Here is a 16,766-nt window from a genome sequence, read left to right as displayed (position 1 = left end):
TAGTGTCTGCAGAGTTGTTACTCTCACATATTCTCACCCCTCTTCAGGCTGCAGTTTTTCATGCACCCTTCTTAACTATGTTATCCCAGAGTTGTTACCACCATCACTGGTGGGCTCAGCGTTGGCAAGTGATGGGCCCATCTTGTATCTGGCTGGCACTGGCTCTGTCAGACACGGGGGAAGCTTTTGGCAGCTTCTTACAGAAGCAATCTCTGCAGCCCTCCCGATACCAAAACCTGGCCACTCAAACCCAACACATATTGATAAACTGTAGGGTAACTAATGAACATTTGGGTAACTAATGAACTGCTAGTTTATTTTCTTATTAAAAAACCAGCAACTTCTATGTCAATCAAAAATTCTCTTTAATGTTAATGTATTTTAAATGGTCTGTTTGCATATGATATTTTGTGATGCTTAATGATTTCTAAACTGAAACTGTGAAATTTTAATGTAGGTTGCAGCCATAGAACAGCTGGAAGAAAGCAAAAACACAATAGAAAATCTTTTGGATTGGTTATCAAATGTGGATAAGGAAGCGGAGCATGGCCGGAGATTTAAGAAAGTTATAGAACAGAATGGAACACACTTTGAAGAAGGAGATGTGCAAGTTTTGGAAGGAGAGGAGGATGATGTCAATGGTAATCTGCTGGAAATGCAGCCAGACATTGAAACTCAGGTGGATGGACTAGTAAAAAGCACAGATGATAATCTGAACCAGCAGTATCAGAAAGTCAAGGTACTGTTTTTACTGGATGTGTTCAATATTTACGTGCTAAGCATATTAGTTCTTATTCAACGTAAGTAAATTCAATCTCATCTGTTCTGTCATGGGCTTTGGAACAGACACTAGGAAGATTGTGATACATAGTGGTAGGAATTTCAGTAGCTAGAATGTATTGCACATTTATTAGCTTTTTTGCTGTTACTATAGTTGTTTCCTGCAGCTCAATGTAAAGAATCTTTGTGGTAAGGCTATTATTATTTTGTATTTTGAGAAATTAATGCAGGTAAATAAAATGCAAAAAGTAGCAATGTGAACTCATACCCTTTATGTGACTTTTCCAAAAATCTTTGTGATAGCCAAATTATGCATCCCCCTGGAATCACCTGTAAACACTGGTTGCCAGTGGCTGCAAATGGTAGTTTACTGAAATTACTATCTTCATTCCTCATAACTTTAACACATGGGCAAAGCAGTATTTGAAGGATTCAGAAGGGTGAGTTACAAAAAATCACAATGCGCCATTTTAAAAATAGATTTTCCAGGTAAGGAAGCATTTAAAATAATAATAGCTCAGTTTTTTGGTGTTTGTTGACTTACAGTTGAGAAACCCAGAACATTTCATCATGGCTAGGCTTCGTGAACGAAGATTTGGGAAGGGCTCTATCCATGTTTGTTACAAGCGCGCTGGTGGCTAAAAAGGCCAATACGAGACAGGCACGTCCGGTTGCGAAAGGCATAACAGAAAGACTCCTTAGGTGGTATATTCTGCAAGACATGATTCTTTCTGTGTTGTCTTTTCTCCTCGAGAGTGATCCTGCGTGCGTTCTCAAAAGCATCAGCAGCATTATAGATGGTGTGTCTCCAGACCTCCTGACTGGAGGCCAGAGTAGACGAGTTATGATGATCAATATGGTTGAGGCCGAGATGTTGTTTCAGGGAGTCCTTGTATCTTCTCTTTGGGGCTCCTCTCATGTGGCAGCCGGTGGCAAGTTCACCATAAAGCAAGATCTTAGGGAGGCGGTGGTCCTTCATCCTTGAGACGTGCCCTGCCCAACGCAGCTGTGTTCTCAGTAACATGGCCTCAATACTTGTAATTGCTGCTTGTTCTAGAACAGACGTGTGGATGTTTAGGATTGTACGGAGGCAGCGTTGATGGAAGCGTTCTAGGAGTCACAGGTGGTGGCGGTAGATGACTCATGATTTGGAACCATATAAGAGAGTAGACAGCACTATGGCTCTGTAAACACTGATCTTTGTACTTTTCTTCAAGTGTTTATTTCGCCAAACTCTTTTATGAAACTTTCTGAAAGCACTATATGCCTTTGCTAACCTGTTGTCTATCTCTCCGCCAATCTTACCGTCCGAGGAGATGAGTCTACCTAGGTAATTAAACTGCTGAACTGATTTGAGCTCTGATTTGCCAATGGTGATATGGGGATGATGGAAGACTTCCTGAGGTGCCGGTTGATAGAGACCTTCAGTCTTCTTTAAGCTGACTTCCAGCCCAAAGAGCTCAGCAGTGTCTGCAAAGCAGGAAGTTAAACGCTGCAGAGCTGCTTCTGTGTGGGCAACAAGGGCAGCGTCATCAGCATAAAGCAGCTCCCGGACAAGATGCTTTAAAGTCTTAGTGTGGGCCTTCAGTCACCTTAGGTTGAAAAGGCTTCCATCAGTACAGTATCAAATGTAGGTACTGTCCTGATCCTCAAGGTCTGCCATGGCCCTTTGGAACATCATGCTGAAAAAGACTGAATAGGGTTGGTGTGAGAACACAGCCTTGTTTCACACCATTAGTTATTAGAAAGGGCTCAGAAAGTGCATCACCATATCTGACTTGGCCGTGCTGATCCTCATGGAGTGAGATGATCATTTTAAGGAACTTGGGGGGACATCCTAAACGTTCCAAAATCTGCCACAGACCTTTTCTGCTCACAGTATCGAAAGCCTTGGTGAGGTCAACAAAGGTTACATAGAGACTTTTTTTCTGTTCCCTACACTTCTCTTGCAGTTGTCTGAGAACAAATACCATGTCTGTGGTACTTCTGTTGGCTCTGAAACCACATTGGCTTTCAGGTAGAATTCCTTCTGCTATAGCAGGTAGTAGTCTGTTCAAGAGTATTCTTGCCAGGATTTTGCCAGCAATGGAGAGCAGAGTAATACCACGGTAATTTGAACAGTCTGATTTAATTCCTTTCTTCTTATACAAGGTGATGATGACTGCATCTCAAAGGTCAGATGGTAGTTTGCCTAGTTCCCAACAGTGTAGTACGAACTCGTGAAATTTAGCATGGAGTGCAAGGCCCCCATGTTTCCAGATTTCAGGTGGAATTCCATCAACCCCAGCTGCCTTGCCAATTTTCACCTGCTGTATGGCCTTAAGGGTTTCTCCCAAAGTGGGGGCAGTATCCAATTCATACTTCACCGGTTGTTGCGTGATACCCAGAACATTTAGGTGTGGGTTGATGGACATTTTAATGAAAATTATTATGCTTATAGCTGATACTATTTTGGATTTCCTTTCATATTAAAGAAAAACCCCAACCAAAACCCCCCAAAGCAACCTAAGAAAATAAGATACTTTGGTTTTGTGTACATGATGTTTTTACTTCCACTTTTTTGACAGTTCTTTTTTGCACCTAGTGCCTACTGAAAAAAACAACAACAGTCTATTTTCATCACTATTTTACATGAGAATGTAAGACCTTCAAGAATGAAGAACTTTTTTAAAGAATATATTTGAATCATGGTTTTTATTTGTCATACTGTTCTAGTTCCTGTGGCTTAACTTTTTTTATTAGATTGAAAAATTTACATGCATAGACTCTGTCTTGATTTTGCATGTCAAAAGGACTTGCTTTGTGACTAACTATATTGATAAGAATCACTCCTCTTGATTTTGAAAAACAAAATTTCAAACCCCAGGTAATAATGTTTGTTCACTCAGTGTAAGGAGAAAGTATCTGTATTATGTTTGATGCTTTCACTCATTTTAGTCTGCTTGTCTGTAATGGTAGCTACAATATAAGTAACAGGAAATGGACAGTTTTGATTTACCTACCTTTGAATGCTGTATTTGTTAAATCCCATTTTGAGACAGAGAAACAGGAAAATTTATATTACACTGAGCACACTACCATATATGCTAAGTAATAAGCAAATAATTTATATTAGGGAAAAAGGTTAAAGAGATTGATAAAGTCTAGTTTTGCTCCACAGTGCTGTCTTTTAGAACTATAGGGTAAAATGTTTGTGTTATATATACATCCAGGTATTGCTGAGTTGCAGTGATTATTTGAAGACATCCATTTAGTCATGGCTTGTGTGTCTGGCAAAAATTACCATTGAATGTTGTGTAAAATTTTGAAACTGCATGGAATTATGATGACCAGGAGTGACTTAAATTACTGAAAAAACCATGGGCTTTTAATAAATAATATGAAAATTAGAAAAGCCTTTTATCATTTTGATAGACTTTGTTTTGTGTATCCTTTTCTAAGGAACCATCTGAGAAGGTGCTGGTCATAGTTTATTCTTCTTTTTCTTGTAGGCTCAACACGAGAAAATTATTTCACAGCAGCAAGCTATCATAGTAGCAACTCAGTCTGCTCAAGCACTGCTGGAGAAACAAGGGCACTACCTTTCCCCCGAAGAAAAAGACAAGATGCAAAGGAACATGAAAGAGCTGAAGGCTCAGTATGAGACTGCTTTAGCCGAATCAGAACGGAAAATGAAATTGACTCATTCTCTAAGAGAAGAACTGGAGAAATTTGATGCAGACTATAGTGAATTTGAAACCTGGCTGCAGCAGGCAGAACAAGAACTTGACAATTTGGAGGCAGGGGCTTCTGACTTCAGTGGTATTATGGTCAAACTGAAAAGGCAGAAGAGTTTTTCAGAAGATGTTATATCTCACAAAGGTGATTTGCGGTATATTACAATTTCTGGACAAAGAGTTTTAGATGCTGCAAGGTCATGTAGCAAAAGAGATGGTGTGAAGGTTGACAAAGATGGTATCGATACTTCAGCAACGTACACTGAAGTGCAAAATAAACTGGATAGTGCCTCAGATCGCTTCAAATCCCTCTATACTAAAGTAAGTTTCATTTATACTGAATAGGAAAGACTACTGTAATTGATTTAGCAGTTTGTATAGACAGGAGTTAACTGATGAAACAAACACTGTGGGAAGTTGTAAATTCTTTTTTTCGCAAAGTTAAATAACAGAACAAGATGCTTTTCTAGAAGATCTGCTTTAGTCAAGTGCTGGACTATTTAACGTCTGAATGGATGAAATTCTCTACTTCATGTTATAAGGGACAAATGGAACCAGATTTCTTCATTGTTCTTTCCAGCCTTTAACAAACTCTGAATTTGTGGCAGTACAGGATGTCTGAGTAACATTTTGGGGTGGAAAGAAATTGTAATACTTTTAGATGGATAACATTTCTTTATGTTACTTGAAATATTTCCTACAACTGCTTATTTACTTGGCTTCCTATTAATAAAATGAGTGCAGAAAGAGAGGAACTATACCAAGAGTAATATGCAAAATTTCAAATCGGTTTGTATCCTGAAGTAGTTTGTCCCAATGTGACCTTTGTTGTCTACACTAGGCATGCAGGAACATAGTCATTTGAAGATAGAAATTCTTTTCTGCTGCTCTGCCAAGTAAACATTTTATCCTTAACAATCTGAGATTAGTCTCTAACTAATGAGTAATTAGCAATGCAAAATCCTCCATGCACCTTAAAGAGGGAAGATAATCTATCTCTCTGTGCCTGGTTCATGTATAGAATCTGTCTGGTAGAATTAGACAAACATCACCAATTGGTCTCACATGCAAAATTTCAAAAAACCAACACGTTGTTCAATATTGAAAATATTCCAGAATTTTGAACTTTTGGGATAATTATTAATTGAACCATTTAAGAGAGAGTTGCTGTCAATATCCTTTGACCATGCCATTTCATAATTTTCTAAGATCATAGGTTCAAATTCCTTAGTAGAACTTCAGTGTCCACTGGTACTGTGTTGGTCTGCAACAGTGGCCATCTTTGTCTGGAAATTTTTATCTCTTTAAGGTTTTTTTTGTCAGAAGTATAAATTATGTAAAGAGATGGATTTGATTGCTTGATTACAAAAACAGTGTAAAACTTGTTTTCTCGGTATGTGAAGGTAGCTCTTCATTTACAAAAGCTCGTTTTCATTTTCCCATTCAACTTGTATGAACAGGGAAGCTAAAGCTTGTTAGATTTTCTGCAGTTGGTTTATTGGATTAGTCTTGAGTATGAATGTAAAGATTTCATTGCAAAATTTTCAGAGAGCTTTTTTTTATGCACATAAAAACACTACACCAGCAGCTTGATTTTTGGTCTCGTATTTGTCAACTTACAAATTCTATCCTTTCCATATGTAGATTTAGTAGAGTTATAGTAGACATACTTTAAATATTTGACAGTAATTATCCAGAGCAAAGTAGACTTTTCAAGTCTTGAAGGACAGAATTCTAAAAAGTGAGATCTTCCACAATTAGTGAGATCTTCTAAGTGGTAAATGAATTTATAGTAACCTTTTTGCCTTTTGTAAAAGCTTCTTGCTTTTAATAAATACTTATATTGCTTTTCCTTATATATATATGCATTTGCACATAGGTGAGACATGTTTTTATAGGTGTATGTGTTGAAGAAATCTTAAAGTCAGTTCTTGGTTAACTGGTTATGTAAATGATTGTGTTCTATGTCTGCCCACCAGATGGAGACCGAGTACCATATGTAAACATTAAAGTAAAGTGCCTGGAAGGTTCAGAGTATAAATATTTAACATAACAGTTTGTAAATATTATGACTTGATACAATCATATTTTGCTTGTGAAACCATCTCCAGAAAGTCTGAAAGAGTTCCACTGACATTTTTACATGATAATTCACTGTAGACATTTTGGGGCATGCTGATGTATAGGACTAATAGGATCTTGTTCTGATGAGATTTTTAAGTGACCAAAACAAAGCATATGTACAGTACCGAGCCATATCACTTTGGATTCACTATGCAGGTAAAGTATTTATGAAAGCAATACTCCACTGTCTGTATTTTAATGAATGTACATATCTCTCCTGATTTTTTTTGTGGTTTCCACTGGCTACATTATTGATGTCAGAGTGCTGATAAAGAATCTTCACACTGGTGAATCAAAAAGTATTCCTGAAGCTCTTCTTATTCTAGTGCTATGGGTTAGATTGCAGTTTCCCACCTGTATCGGTAAATTGATCCTAAATCACCTTTCAGGAGCACAATTGGGAAGACCTGCATAGCCTTTCCAGCTGTCATGTCTTAGTTCAGAAATCAGGTAGACAGTGGGATGATGGCAGGAAAAAATCATGCAGTATTTCAGGAAGGAAGGAATGTATGACTTTGGTATGAAATGCAGCACACAGTTTAATGCCTGGGTATTTGCTTGTTTGTTTTCTACTCTTTTAGTGTAGCATCCTTGGAAATAACCTTAAAGACCTGGTGGATAAATACCAGCATTATGAAGATGCCTCCTCTGGACTTTTGTCAGGTCTCCAGGCCTCTGAAATAGCTGTGAACAAACAACTATCAGAGCCAATTGCAGTGGATCCCAAAAATCTCCAAAGACAACTTGAAGAAACCAAGGTGAAAAGCTTTAAAAAGCAAAAATACTTTTCTCCTAAAAGGAACTACTTTTTGTCTGAAAAACAGGATGATCTAATATAACCCAAGTGGCTGCAGGCCAAATTCTTGCCCTTCGTGTGGGCATGCAACTTTTCTGGTTCTGAAATTTGGCAGTCCAGGGTGATACCTGAGAAGCACTGAAAAGAAAAAGGGGTACCAAGACTGTATTAGCAGTGGTGAAAGCAAGATGTGTTTTATATCACTTAGCAAAATCTGGAAAGTTTTTGAATAAGATAGGATTTAGTGATTACAGTTGGCTATTGGAGTAGGGCTTGGGATAGAGTTCCTTATAGAGAAGTCCATTTGATTGTTGTCTGTGACTCTTGATTTTTTTCTGTTCACATTTGTGTGTTACTTCATTATGAAAGGGATCATACCAGATAAGCAGTGTGATGTGAGTAGTCTATTTGCCTGCTTAAGTGGCATCCAGTGTTATATACCCTGCAGAGAGTGAATATAACATAATTTGCACTGCACAGAGAACCAGTATTTTTTATTTTTCCCCACTGAGCATGTAACTCATGACTTTATGTAAATCCTAGTAGAGGCAAAAAAAAGTTAGTGATAGAGCTTCTGAACGTAAAACTGCAGTTAGCTGCATGAAGTGTAGGTTTAGAGAAAGCTTTAGGAACTCAAGTGTAAGGTCATTTATATGAAGTTTCATACACTCTGGCATCATTGAACTGATTCATATTTTCATAAACACATTCCATCACCTATAATATAAACAAACTGAAGATTATTTTTCAGTGAGCAAGGCTATTGGACCGCCATTTCCTCACTGTTTTATCTGTGTTCTGTGGAGTATCAGTGCAGGCTGGATATGTTTACTATTGACAAATCATAGTCAATGGCTTTTGGAAAGCCCATGCTTTAACCATTTCCCTTACATCAGCCTCAGCAGTAGTTACCTTTACCTATGGTATCTTTCAAATCCACATTTGCAATTGCCCAACACTTTGGTGCATGACATCAAAAGGAGACAAATAACAGCTATGTTTAAGACAACAAAATTAAAAGTGTAAATTTTGGACTTGTAACAATGAAACAATTTAGGCACATTTGTGCTTCCAAGTGCTAGAAGAGAAGAATAACACCAATCACAATTCGAAGGTTCATTTAAACTTTTTGTTCCTTATGCCAAAGTGAATTCTATTCTCTATAATGCAAATTTTCATGGAAGTAATACAAAAGGAGTGAGTACTGGGGTTCTTTTTATGAAATGTCTAAATGGATTAGTTTCCACACAAAAGAGCACTCAATGAATATGAGTTGGGAAGAAGGGAGAGGGTACAACTTGTCAAAAGATTCAAAGGAAGAGAAAAAACAGGAGGCTGAAGAAAGAAAGCCAATTAATGAAAGCAAAACAAAGAGTATTTTGAAGAAGTCAGGTGTTGCAAGTTAAAGCTGTCCCTTGTAGCCAACACATGCAGCTGATAACCCAGCTAGACACAGACCTTGGCAGCATGATGAGGTCTAATCCTTTTATGGGGATTAACTGTTCTTCAGAATATTCTTCAGAGCCTCTGGCATCAGCTTGCTTGCCTTCTGCCAGCATACAAAGTTTTCTGGTACATCTTTTTTTTTTTTTTCTTTCTTTCTTTTTCTTTTATATTTTTTTTCCACACAAGTACTAGTGTAAGGGAAGTTCCTCTCCAGATCTCTCTGAGATTCATTGTGTCAGTTTGGTCAGCAAGATGTACTGTGATCTGGTTGTGCTCTGGAGGCCATTGCTGAATGCACTGACATGTCTTCTTTGTCCTGGCAGGGCACATAGCATTTACCTTTTGCTTCATATATTCACTGAGTTAGTGTGTATCAAAAAATAAATGAGAAGTACCTTCATTTTGGACTTGCATAACGTGCAAGTGAATAAAAACAAACGTACATCATACAGAGATGCACCTAGCACAGAGGCCTAAAATAATTTAAAGATTATTTACACTAAAGTACTTCGATGTAGTGGAGAGACAAAGCCACTTTTAGAAGTTGATTCATCCTTACTGTCTTTGACTCTGGAGTGAATCATGGCTGTGCTAGTATCTAAACATGTGTTCCTTGGTTAGATGGACAAACGCAGGAAAAATTCAGTGACACTGACTCCAGGAAGTTCCTGTCTGTGAAGGCAATCATATTGTTTCAAGCTGTTCCTATTTACACTATGATGTCAGCCTGATCCTTTGTCAATACCACTTGTGGTGAATGTGTAACTGCTGCTGCTGACTGTATGTTTTTCCCCTGAATTGTTGTCGGATGCTGAGTTGGAAAATATGTTTATTATATGGAGTCTGTACAAGTGGTCTTTAGAAACAATTAATCAAAAGACACATTTTGAAGTTACATGCAAGAAATCAGTTGAGTCGGACAAGCATTCTAAAACAGAAGACAAAAAAGATGGTGAATGAACTAAATAAGGGCCAGAAGGTCAACAGCATTCAGAGCCACCCATCAGGATTTTTCTTAGGGAGAGGCCAGAAACTGAATTAGTTTATTCCCAGCACTAAGTTTAGGTTGTATGATGTATCATACCTTGCAAATGAAACTATCAACTGTACTGAAAAGCATAACTGATAATAGTGAAATTTTACAGGTTCTTCAGGGACAAGTGTCTAACCACCAAATTGCTGTAGAAAAACTGAAAAAAGCTGCTGAAGTGTTATTGGATACAAGGGGAGAGTTGACACCAGACAAAGATGAGATTCAGAAAACTCTGGGTAAAATATTTGCTTTTCTTAATACCTCTTTTTATCACTTGTGTCTGCATGCAGGTTGTGGAAGAGACAAAATACAGAGCTTCCACATTCTTGTGTCACTGTTCAAGTCCATGTTTTCTTGAGTCATAAGCCATTGCAACACAGCAACTTCATTGTTGGTCTCTCTCCTACATTGATCCATATGCTTTTCACTTAAAAGCTGTCATTTCATTTTTGCACTTTTTTTTTTCCCCGAAATAGGGATTGCCAAGCAAAGGTAGTGATTTGCTGAGGATCATAAATTCTTCAGTGAGAAGGAGCATGTTCAGGTTCAAGAAACATTACTTTAACTACCTATTTCCAAGCAGTTATTTGAAGTTTACTGAGCTGAGGAATTATTTCCTTCTGACTTTAAGAAACTAACTGTGATGAGGTTGACCTTGGCTGGCTGCTCTTTCACTTCCCTTGCCCAAGCGGATGGGGGTAGAAAATAAGATGGAAAAGCCCGTGAGCTGAGATAAAGACACTTACCAATTACTGTCATGGGCAAAACAGACTTGACCTGGTGAAAATTAACTTTCATTTATTGCCAAATAAAGCAGGTTTTGAAAGTGAGAAACAAAGACAAATTACAGCAATACCATCCTCCACCTCACTCTTTTTTCCAGGCTCACTGTCACTCCTTCCTTCCCAACTACTCATATCCTTCCTGCCAAACAGTGCAGTGTGGATGGAAAATGGGTGACTGTGGTCAGTCCGCAGCAGCTACTCTCTTGTCTGCTTCTCCTCCTCATGTGTTTCCCCTTCTCCAGTGCGGGACCTCGCCACAGGCTGAAATCTTTTGGGATAATAGGATGCAGTTTCTTCAGGAAATAATCACCTCCTCTAGCATGAGGTGGTCTACATGCTGCATTGTTGTTATCTGCTCCAGCATGCTCCTCCACAGTTTTCAGGGGAATCTCTGCTCCAGCAGCTGGAACATCTCTTATCCCTCTTTCTTGTCTGACCTTGATGTCTGCAGGGCTGGTTTTCACACTTTCTTTTCCCTCATTTCTCAGTCCCATGCAGTGTTTTCCCCTTTCTTAAATACATTTTTGAGAGGCACCACCAGCTTGGCTGAAGAGATCAGCTGTGCCTTCTGGCGGGTCAGCTGTAGTTGGCTGAAATCATCTGTGTCTTTCATGGGGCAGCCCTTGGCCTCTTCTCATACAGGCCAAAAAACTTGTGACTAACAAAACCTTACCACCACCAAAACATTAACACCTACACTCAATACTTTTCCCCTATCAGTTGTGAGAAGTAGCACAGCATGACATTCACCACTGTCTAAAGTTTGAAGACTCTCTCTGTGTTATCACACAACTATCTCTTACTGGAATCCCAAAAGTAACTTGCAGAACAACAAAAAAACCCAACTGTAGGCTTGTCTCTTTGGAGCTGGTGATGAAACTCCATAGGAGATATATGGAGCTTGTAACTTTCAGAGAGTTATCTCGAAAGTGTTGAATGTCTAAGGAAGAAACATCTGGAAGAACTTCTCAGCTCTCACAATAACACAAGAGACATAATTGTAGAAGACCTGTCTTAATAACCTGCTGTTTTAGTTCTTGGTAACAGTCTACAACTGTCTTAAGGTAGAGCTTCATTGGAACCAGTTTCTAAAGCTGGGCACTAGAGCTGTAAGCTGCTCCCTCACTTCCCTTGTCTTGTGTGTTTCTTTGCTCTGTTTGAGGATTTTGATCTTTGATTCTGCATTATTAGTGACTGAAGCTGATATTTTTTTCTTCATTCTGATGTAGCAATTTTTGACTCAACTGGTAAGAACTGGTAAAACGAGTTAAAAGCTTAGTTTGACTAGAGGAAAATATTGAAATTATTTTCTCTTTATCAGATGGTATTGTGGAGAGGTATGACAATTTATCCAAATCTGTGAATGAAAGGAATGAGAAGCTTCAAGTAACTCTGACACGATCCCTAAGTGTGCAAGATGGTTTGGATGAAATGCTGGATTGGATGGAAGGAGTTGAAAAGAGCCTTAAGGAACAAGAACAAGTGCCTTTGAATTCTGCTGCTATTCAGGATATTATTAGTAAAAGCATTGTAAGTAGCATTCTTTGAAAGAAGAAACATATGTTTCATAATGCAGATTTCAAGAAAGAATTAAAATCTTAGTTTGTCACCTTTAATGGATTCAAAATACTTGATAAGAGGACTGTTATGTGAAGTAAAACTGCAGATAAGGATTTTTGTAGCTGAAATAGATCTACACTGCTGGTCTAGCTGTACTGATTTGTTGCTTTATGTGGTGGACCAGGTTTACTTCTTAAAATTTAGTTTTAAGGAGTGCAAAGCAGTTCTGTTTGTTTCAGATGCTGGAACAAGACATTGCGGGTCGCCAAAGCAGTATAAACACTATGAATGAAAAAGTGAAGAAGTTCACGGAAACAGCAGATCCATCCACTGCATCCACGCTGCAAGCGAAAATGAGTGAACTTGCAGGACGGTTTTCTGAAGCAAGTAACAAGCATAGAGAGAAGCTTCTGAAAATGGAGGAGTTGAAGACTAAAGTGGAGTTATTTGAAGGTCTGTCAGAAAAACTTCAGTCATTTCTAGATGAGAAGAACCAGGCCCTCAGTGAGACAGAGGCACCAAGAAAAGATGTTAGTGAAGTGTCTCAGTACATGCAGGTACTGTAGCATTCAATTTGTATATATTGTGTATTTTTAGTCTAACTCCTCTAAGTGATTGAACAATAAATAAGGCATGCTTTTTTCCCAGCTTTGGTTGGTTAGCTAAAATCAAGAGTTTAATTTTCAACTAGTGATTGTTAAGTCTAGTATGAAGAATGTAATCCTATTTTGCAGGAAGCTAGTGTAGAATTGGCACAACACAAGAAGGATCTGGAAGTTTTGAAGCAGCTTCTTGAAGAACTTTCATTCCATGCTCTTCCTGGAGATAAAGCATTGGTATCAGAAAAAGTAAATGCTTTATCTAAGAAATTCAAAGAGGTAGAGGAGACTATAAAGGAAAAGTAAGTTGAATAATCAAAGTGTTTCCGCTTTGGCTAATAACATAGTGTGAATGTTGTGATGACTGCTATCCTTTTGTGTGCAATCTCAAGAGACTGCAGTTAACCAAAGTAAGTGAGGGATTTTTATTTAAAGAGAAAGATTCTATTTGCAAATGCCTCTGCTGTTAGTCTGTCTGGCTCAAGAGCACAAATATGGACTGTAAAGACAAGTAACTTTTCAAATTTTGTGGCATTTGCAGGAGTCCTGGCAGTTTTAAGAAAACCCTTCTCCCCTTCTCTGATAGAACAGAAATTGCTGCTTGTGCATATTGCTTTAGAGTACCATTTGGCATCAAGCTGCAAAGGAAAACTGGAGAAATTATAGAAGATTCCATATACGTTACCTTTACAGCAAGACTAGATTTTGTACCTTCTGCTTATATCCCTAACATTAGCTTTTGTGACACTTTGAATTTAGGAATAGTAATATTGGATTGATAATATCAGTTGGTTTAATTATCAGATGGAATACTACCATTCCTTTAATTGTTTTTAATTGTCTAGAGAAGAGGATGTATCATCTTGTCAGAAACAAATGGATACTTTTGAGCTCCTTGTAGAATCATTAAAGAAATGGATAAAAGAGACCACAGAACGAATTCCAGCAGCACAACCCTCCCTGAATACAGAAGAGTTAAAGAAACCTTTGGAAGATACATTGGTAAGCTATTGTAGAGGAAAAGTGAAATCTGGCTGAAAGAACTAAAGGGTTTATTACAAACATTAAAGTACAGATTTAAGGTGTAAGCAGTCATAGTGACTGGGATTAGGGAACTTGCAGTCTGCATTTACATTCACATTTCCTTTGCATGTTTGCAGGGGATTCCCAAGTAGCAGAGTTGTTCCTTTCTTTACAATAAATCTTTTAAGTCTGAAATCAGTTTTGTAATGATCAAATTACTATCTGTCTTAACCAGAATTTAAAAGATGAATGGACATTAAAAGCACCTGAACTGCAGAAAATGAATAGCAGAGGAACGTTGCTGTGTAACCTAATTACTGCTGTGACTTCTCCTGCAAAACTGAGAGCAGTTGCCAAGTCAGGTATGCATTTGTATAATCAGGTAAGCCTTGTATTTCAGGAATTTTTAAAACCTTTAAGACAAAAATTAAAATATTTCACCTTTGGATTAGCATTCTGAATATTATGGCTCGTGAGAAGTCATTTAGCTATGTCTCTTCTGACCATTGTATGCTGTGATTCTCATTCAAACTGTCTAATTGCTGTAGTAATTCAACACACATTCTAATTGTTTTACTTTGCCAAAATTGTGTAAAAGTGCTCTGATGTTAATGATTAACAGGTCCTAAAGCTGTTACTTTGGTATGTTGTTCTCAGATAATGAACAAAATAACAGTATCACAGTTGCCTTCACCTCACCCCAGAAAGCTTCTGATACTGAGAAGTTGACTTACTCTGATCAGTGTTCAGTGCTTCACTGTCTTCAAGTCTGCAAGCAGGAGAAATACAAACCTTGCTTTTGCAAACACTGATGTACCTGCACAGAGGTACCTCTTTAATGGCCAGAAGGCTATTCTGTGATACCAGGCAAACACAGAAGGGTTCGCAGAGTCATTGAATTTTTGTTAGAAGAGTAATGAGGACATGATTTACCTAAAAAGTAAGCCTAGGCAAACCTACTCGTCCCAATATAATAGTGTAATTAATGCTAGTCAGTGTTTTAGTTGAAACAACAGCACAGAAGGGTAGTGACTTCATATCCCAGCATGATTTTCCTGGGCCAAAATGTTTTTTTCAGTCTGGACCTTCAGCTGAATTCTTTTTTACTGGTAATCAGAATTTAAAGGCAGCAAATCTATTTTCACGATTTTCTGTACTCCAGTGTTAAATGTTAATTTGTTCTACAGAAACGAGTTATTCTTCTAAGTATCATTCCAGCTACAGTTCAAGGATGTGCTACCTTGGGTGTTTTAATGACCATAAGCACATTTTCAGTCAATTCTTGAACTGACTAGGTCTGGAAATAAATTCAAGTGTATTGGCCTTCACTGGTCATCTGCAAAGCACTGGGAGGATGGGGACTGCCAAAGGATACCTAGTGGGAAAAAGTAGAACACTTTCTTTCTCACATCTCTTTTCAGTAGCCACCTGTGGTTTCATTTTTATTTGAACTTTTAATAAAAATCTTTCAAGGAACATTTCGGAACCTTATTTGGGCTCCTTCCTCTGCCTCTTTCTCTACTTCTATACATCCAGATAGAAAAACAGTTAAATAACTATCATGTAAGAGCAGCTGTAATCCTTCAGGCTAGAGCATTTGCCCTCCTAGACAAGAGCTTTACTGTGTTTCACTTTAGCACAGTTAAAAATACTAAAGTTGAGCTAATAGAGCATGAAGATTTACAAGACTCTGGCAGGGGCCTGTGACTTCTCTTATCTGGTTTGTTTTCTCTTGCCATCCTCCAGCTGCCACTAATGTGGTCCTCACTGTCCAGCTGGTACTGTAGGGTGGATGCATAGCCTTTTCCAAGGAAACCATTAATCTTTCTCTGTTAATTGCTCAGCTGGGAATACATATGTGCAGGAGAGCGGGAAGTGATTCTCCTTGCAGTTCTCTGCGCATGATCACGTGCCCCAGCTCTGTGGTCTCACAATGTTTTAGAAAGCTCATGTAGCTCTGGTTCCAGAGGCTCTGAAATTATTTTAATTAGTAGCGGTGTCTGGATGAGTGGCTGCCTCCAAGTGACAGTAAGGACTTCAAGTCTAACAGTAAGGACTCCACTGTGCAATCCTTGTCATGGAGCACGTGCTGAAGTCTTGCTTATGACAATATAGGGAGGGATTAATCCAACTGGTATCAAGAGCTTTTTGTGCAGAGGTACAGTGGTAAACCATAGAGTCATTTAAGTTGGAAAAGACCCTTAAAATCATCAAGTCCAGCCATTAACCCAGCACTGCCAAGTCCAGCACTAAACCATGCCCTTAGTGCCATGTCTACATGTCCTTTAAATACCTCCAGGGATGATGTCTCAGCCACTTCCCTGGTGGGTAAAGGTGCCCTAAGCACATATGAACATATGCACGTGCAATGCATATGCTGTGCATATGCGGTACCACTTATGGTACTAGGTGGCTGGAGCTTTATTCTTTATTCTTAATGTTGTAGTAATAGCTATGTATCTTGCTGTTTTGAAGAGGAAATGCCGTGCTGGGGGTTGGTCTTCCTGGGTGGGAGTAAGCATGAAACTTCATCTCTCTTGATCCACAGGTGGCACAATATTAAATGGTGAAGCAGGAGCTCCAGGAACTCAGGATTTCCTGAAAAATAAAGGTCAGTAAAAATTTCAGCATGTGATAAAAAAATGTACTTGCCAATTGCTGATAAATATGGAAGTATTTTTTTAATGTTGTACATAAATCTGCTTGTTCACATCACCATCACATAAGAAAATTATATTGACTAGGGAATGATACTAAAATTAATTATAACAATACCTATCATTATTTTCTTTGAAGACAGACTAAATCTGGCTGTGTTTCGTGACTCAAGATATACTTTTATAAATGTATACAGGGATAGCTATTTTGATATAACACATGGCTTTTGAGAAAAGCCTAATACGT

At 38.3% G+C, this 16,766-nt stretch overlaps 1 protein-coding gene across 15 annotated transcripts in view; it reads left to right on the top strand.

Annotated features, from left to right (window-relative positions):
• DST (dystonin) overlaps positions 1 to 16,766 on the top strand; it is a 306,949-nt gene that overhangs the window by 200,931 nt on the left and 89,252 nt on the right. For all 15 annotated transcript variants that reach the window (XM_039380429.1, XM_039380420.1, XM_039380416.1 and 12 more), the window contains 10 exons: positions 458 to 739; positions 4,272 to 4,817; positions 7,202 to 7,378; positions 10,008 to 10,131; positions 12,002 to 12,210; positions 12,480 to 12,797; positions 12,975 to 13,141; positions 13,685 to 13,841; positions 14,098 to 14,224; positions 16,411 to 16,473. In XM_039380429.1, the coding sequence (XP_039236363.1) occupies positions 458 to 739; positions 4,272 to 4,817; positions 7,202 to 7,378; positions 10,008 to 10,131; positions 12,002 to 12,210; positions 12,480 to 12,797; positions 12,975 to 13,141; positions 13,685 to 13,841; positions 14,098 to 14,224; positions 16,411 to 16,473 (2,170 nt within the window). The remainder of the gene's footprint in view (positions 1 to 457; positions 740 to 4,271; positions 4,818 to 7,201; positions 7,379 to 10,007; positions 10,132 to 12,001; positions 12,211 to 12,479; positions 12,798 to 12,974; positions 13,142 to 13,684; positions 13,842 to 14,097; positions 14,225 to 16,410; positions 16,474 to 16,766) is intronic.

This window comes from Pipra filicauda, unplaced genomic scaffold (assembly GCF_003945595.2).
Source record: "Pipra filicauda isolate LSUMZ 115617 unplaced genomic scaffold, ASM394559v2 scaffold195_size2193078_pilon, whole genome shotgun sequence".
Classification (NCBI taxonomy): Eukaryota; Metazoa; Chordata; class Aves; order Passeriformes; family Pipridae; genus Pipra; species Pipra filicauda.
Note: the sequence above shows the minus strand (reverse complement) of the source record. Positions and strands in the feature narration are given on the sequence as shown.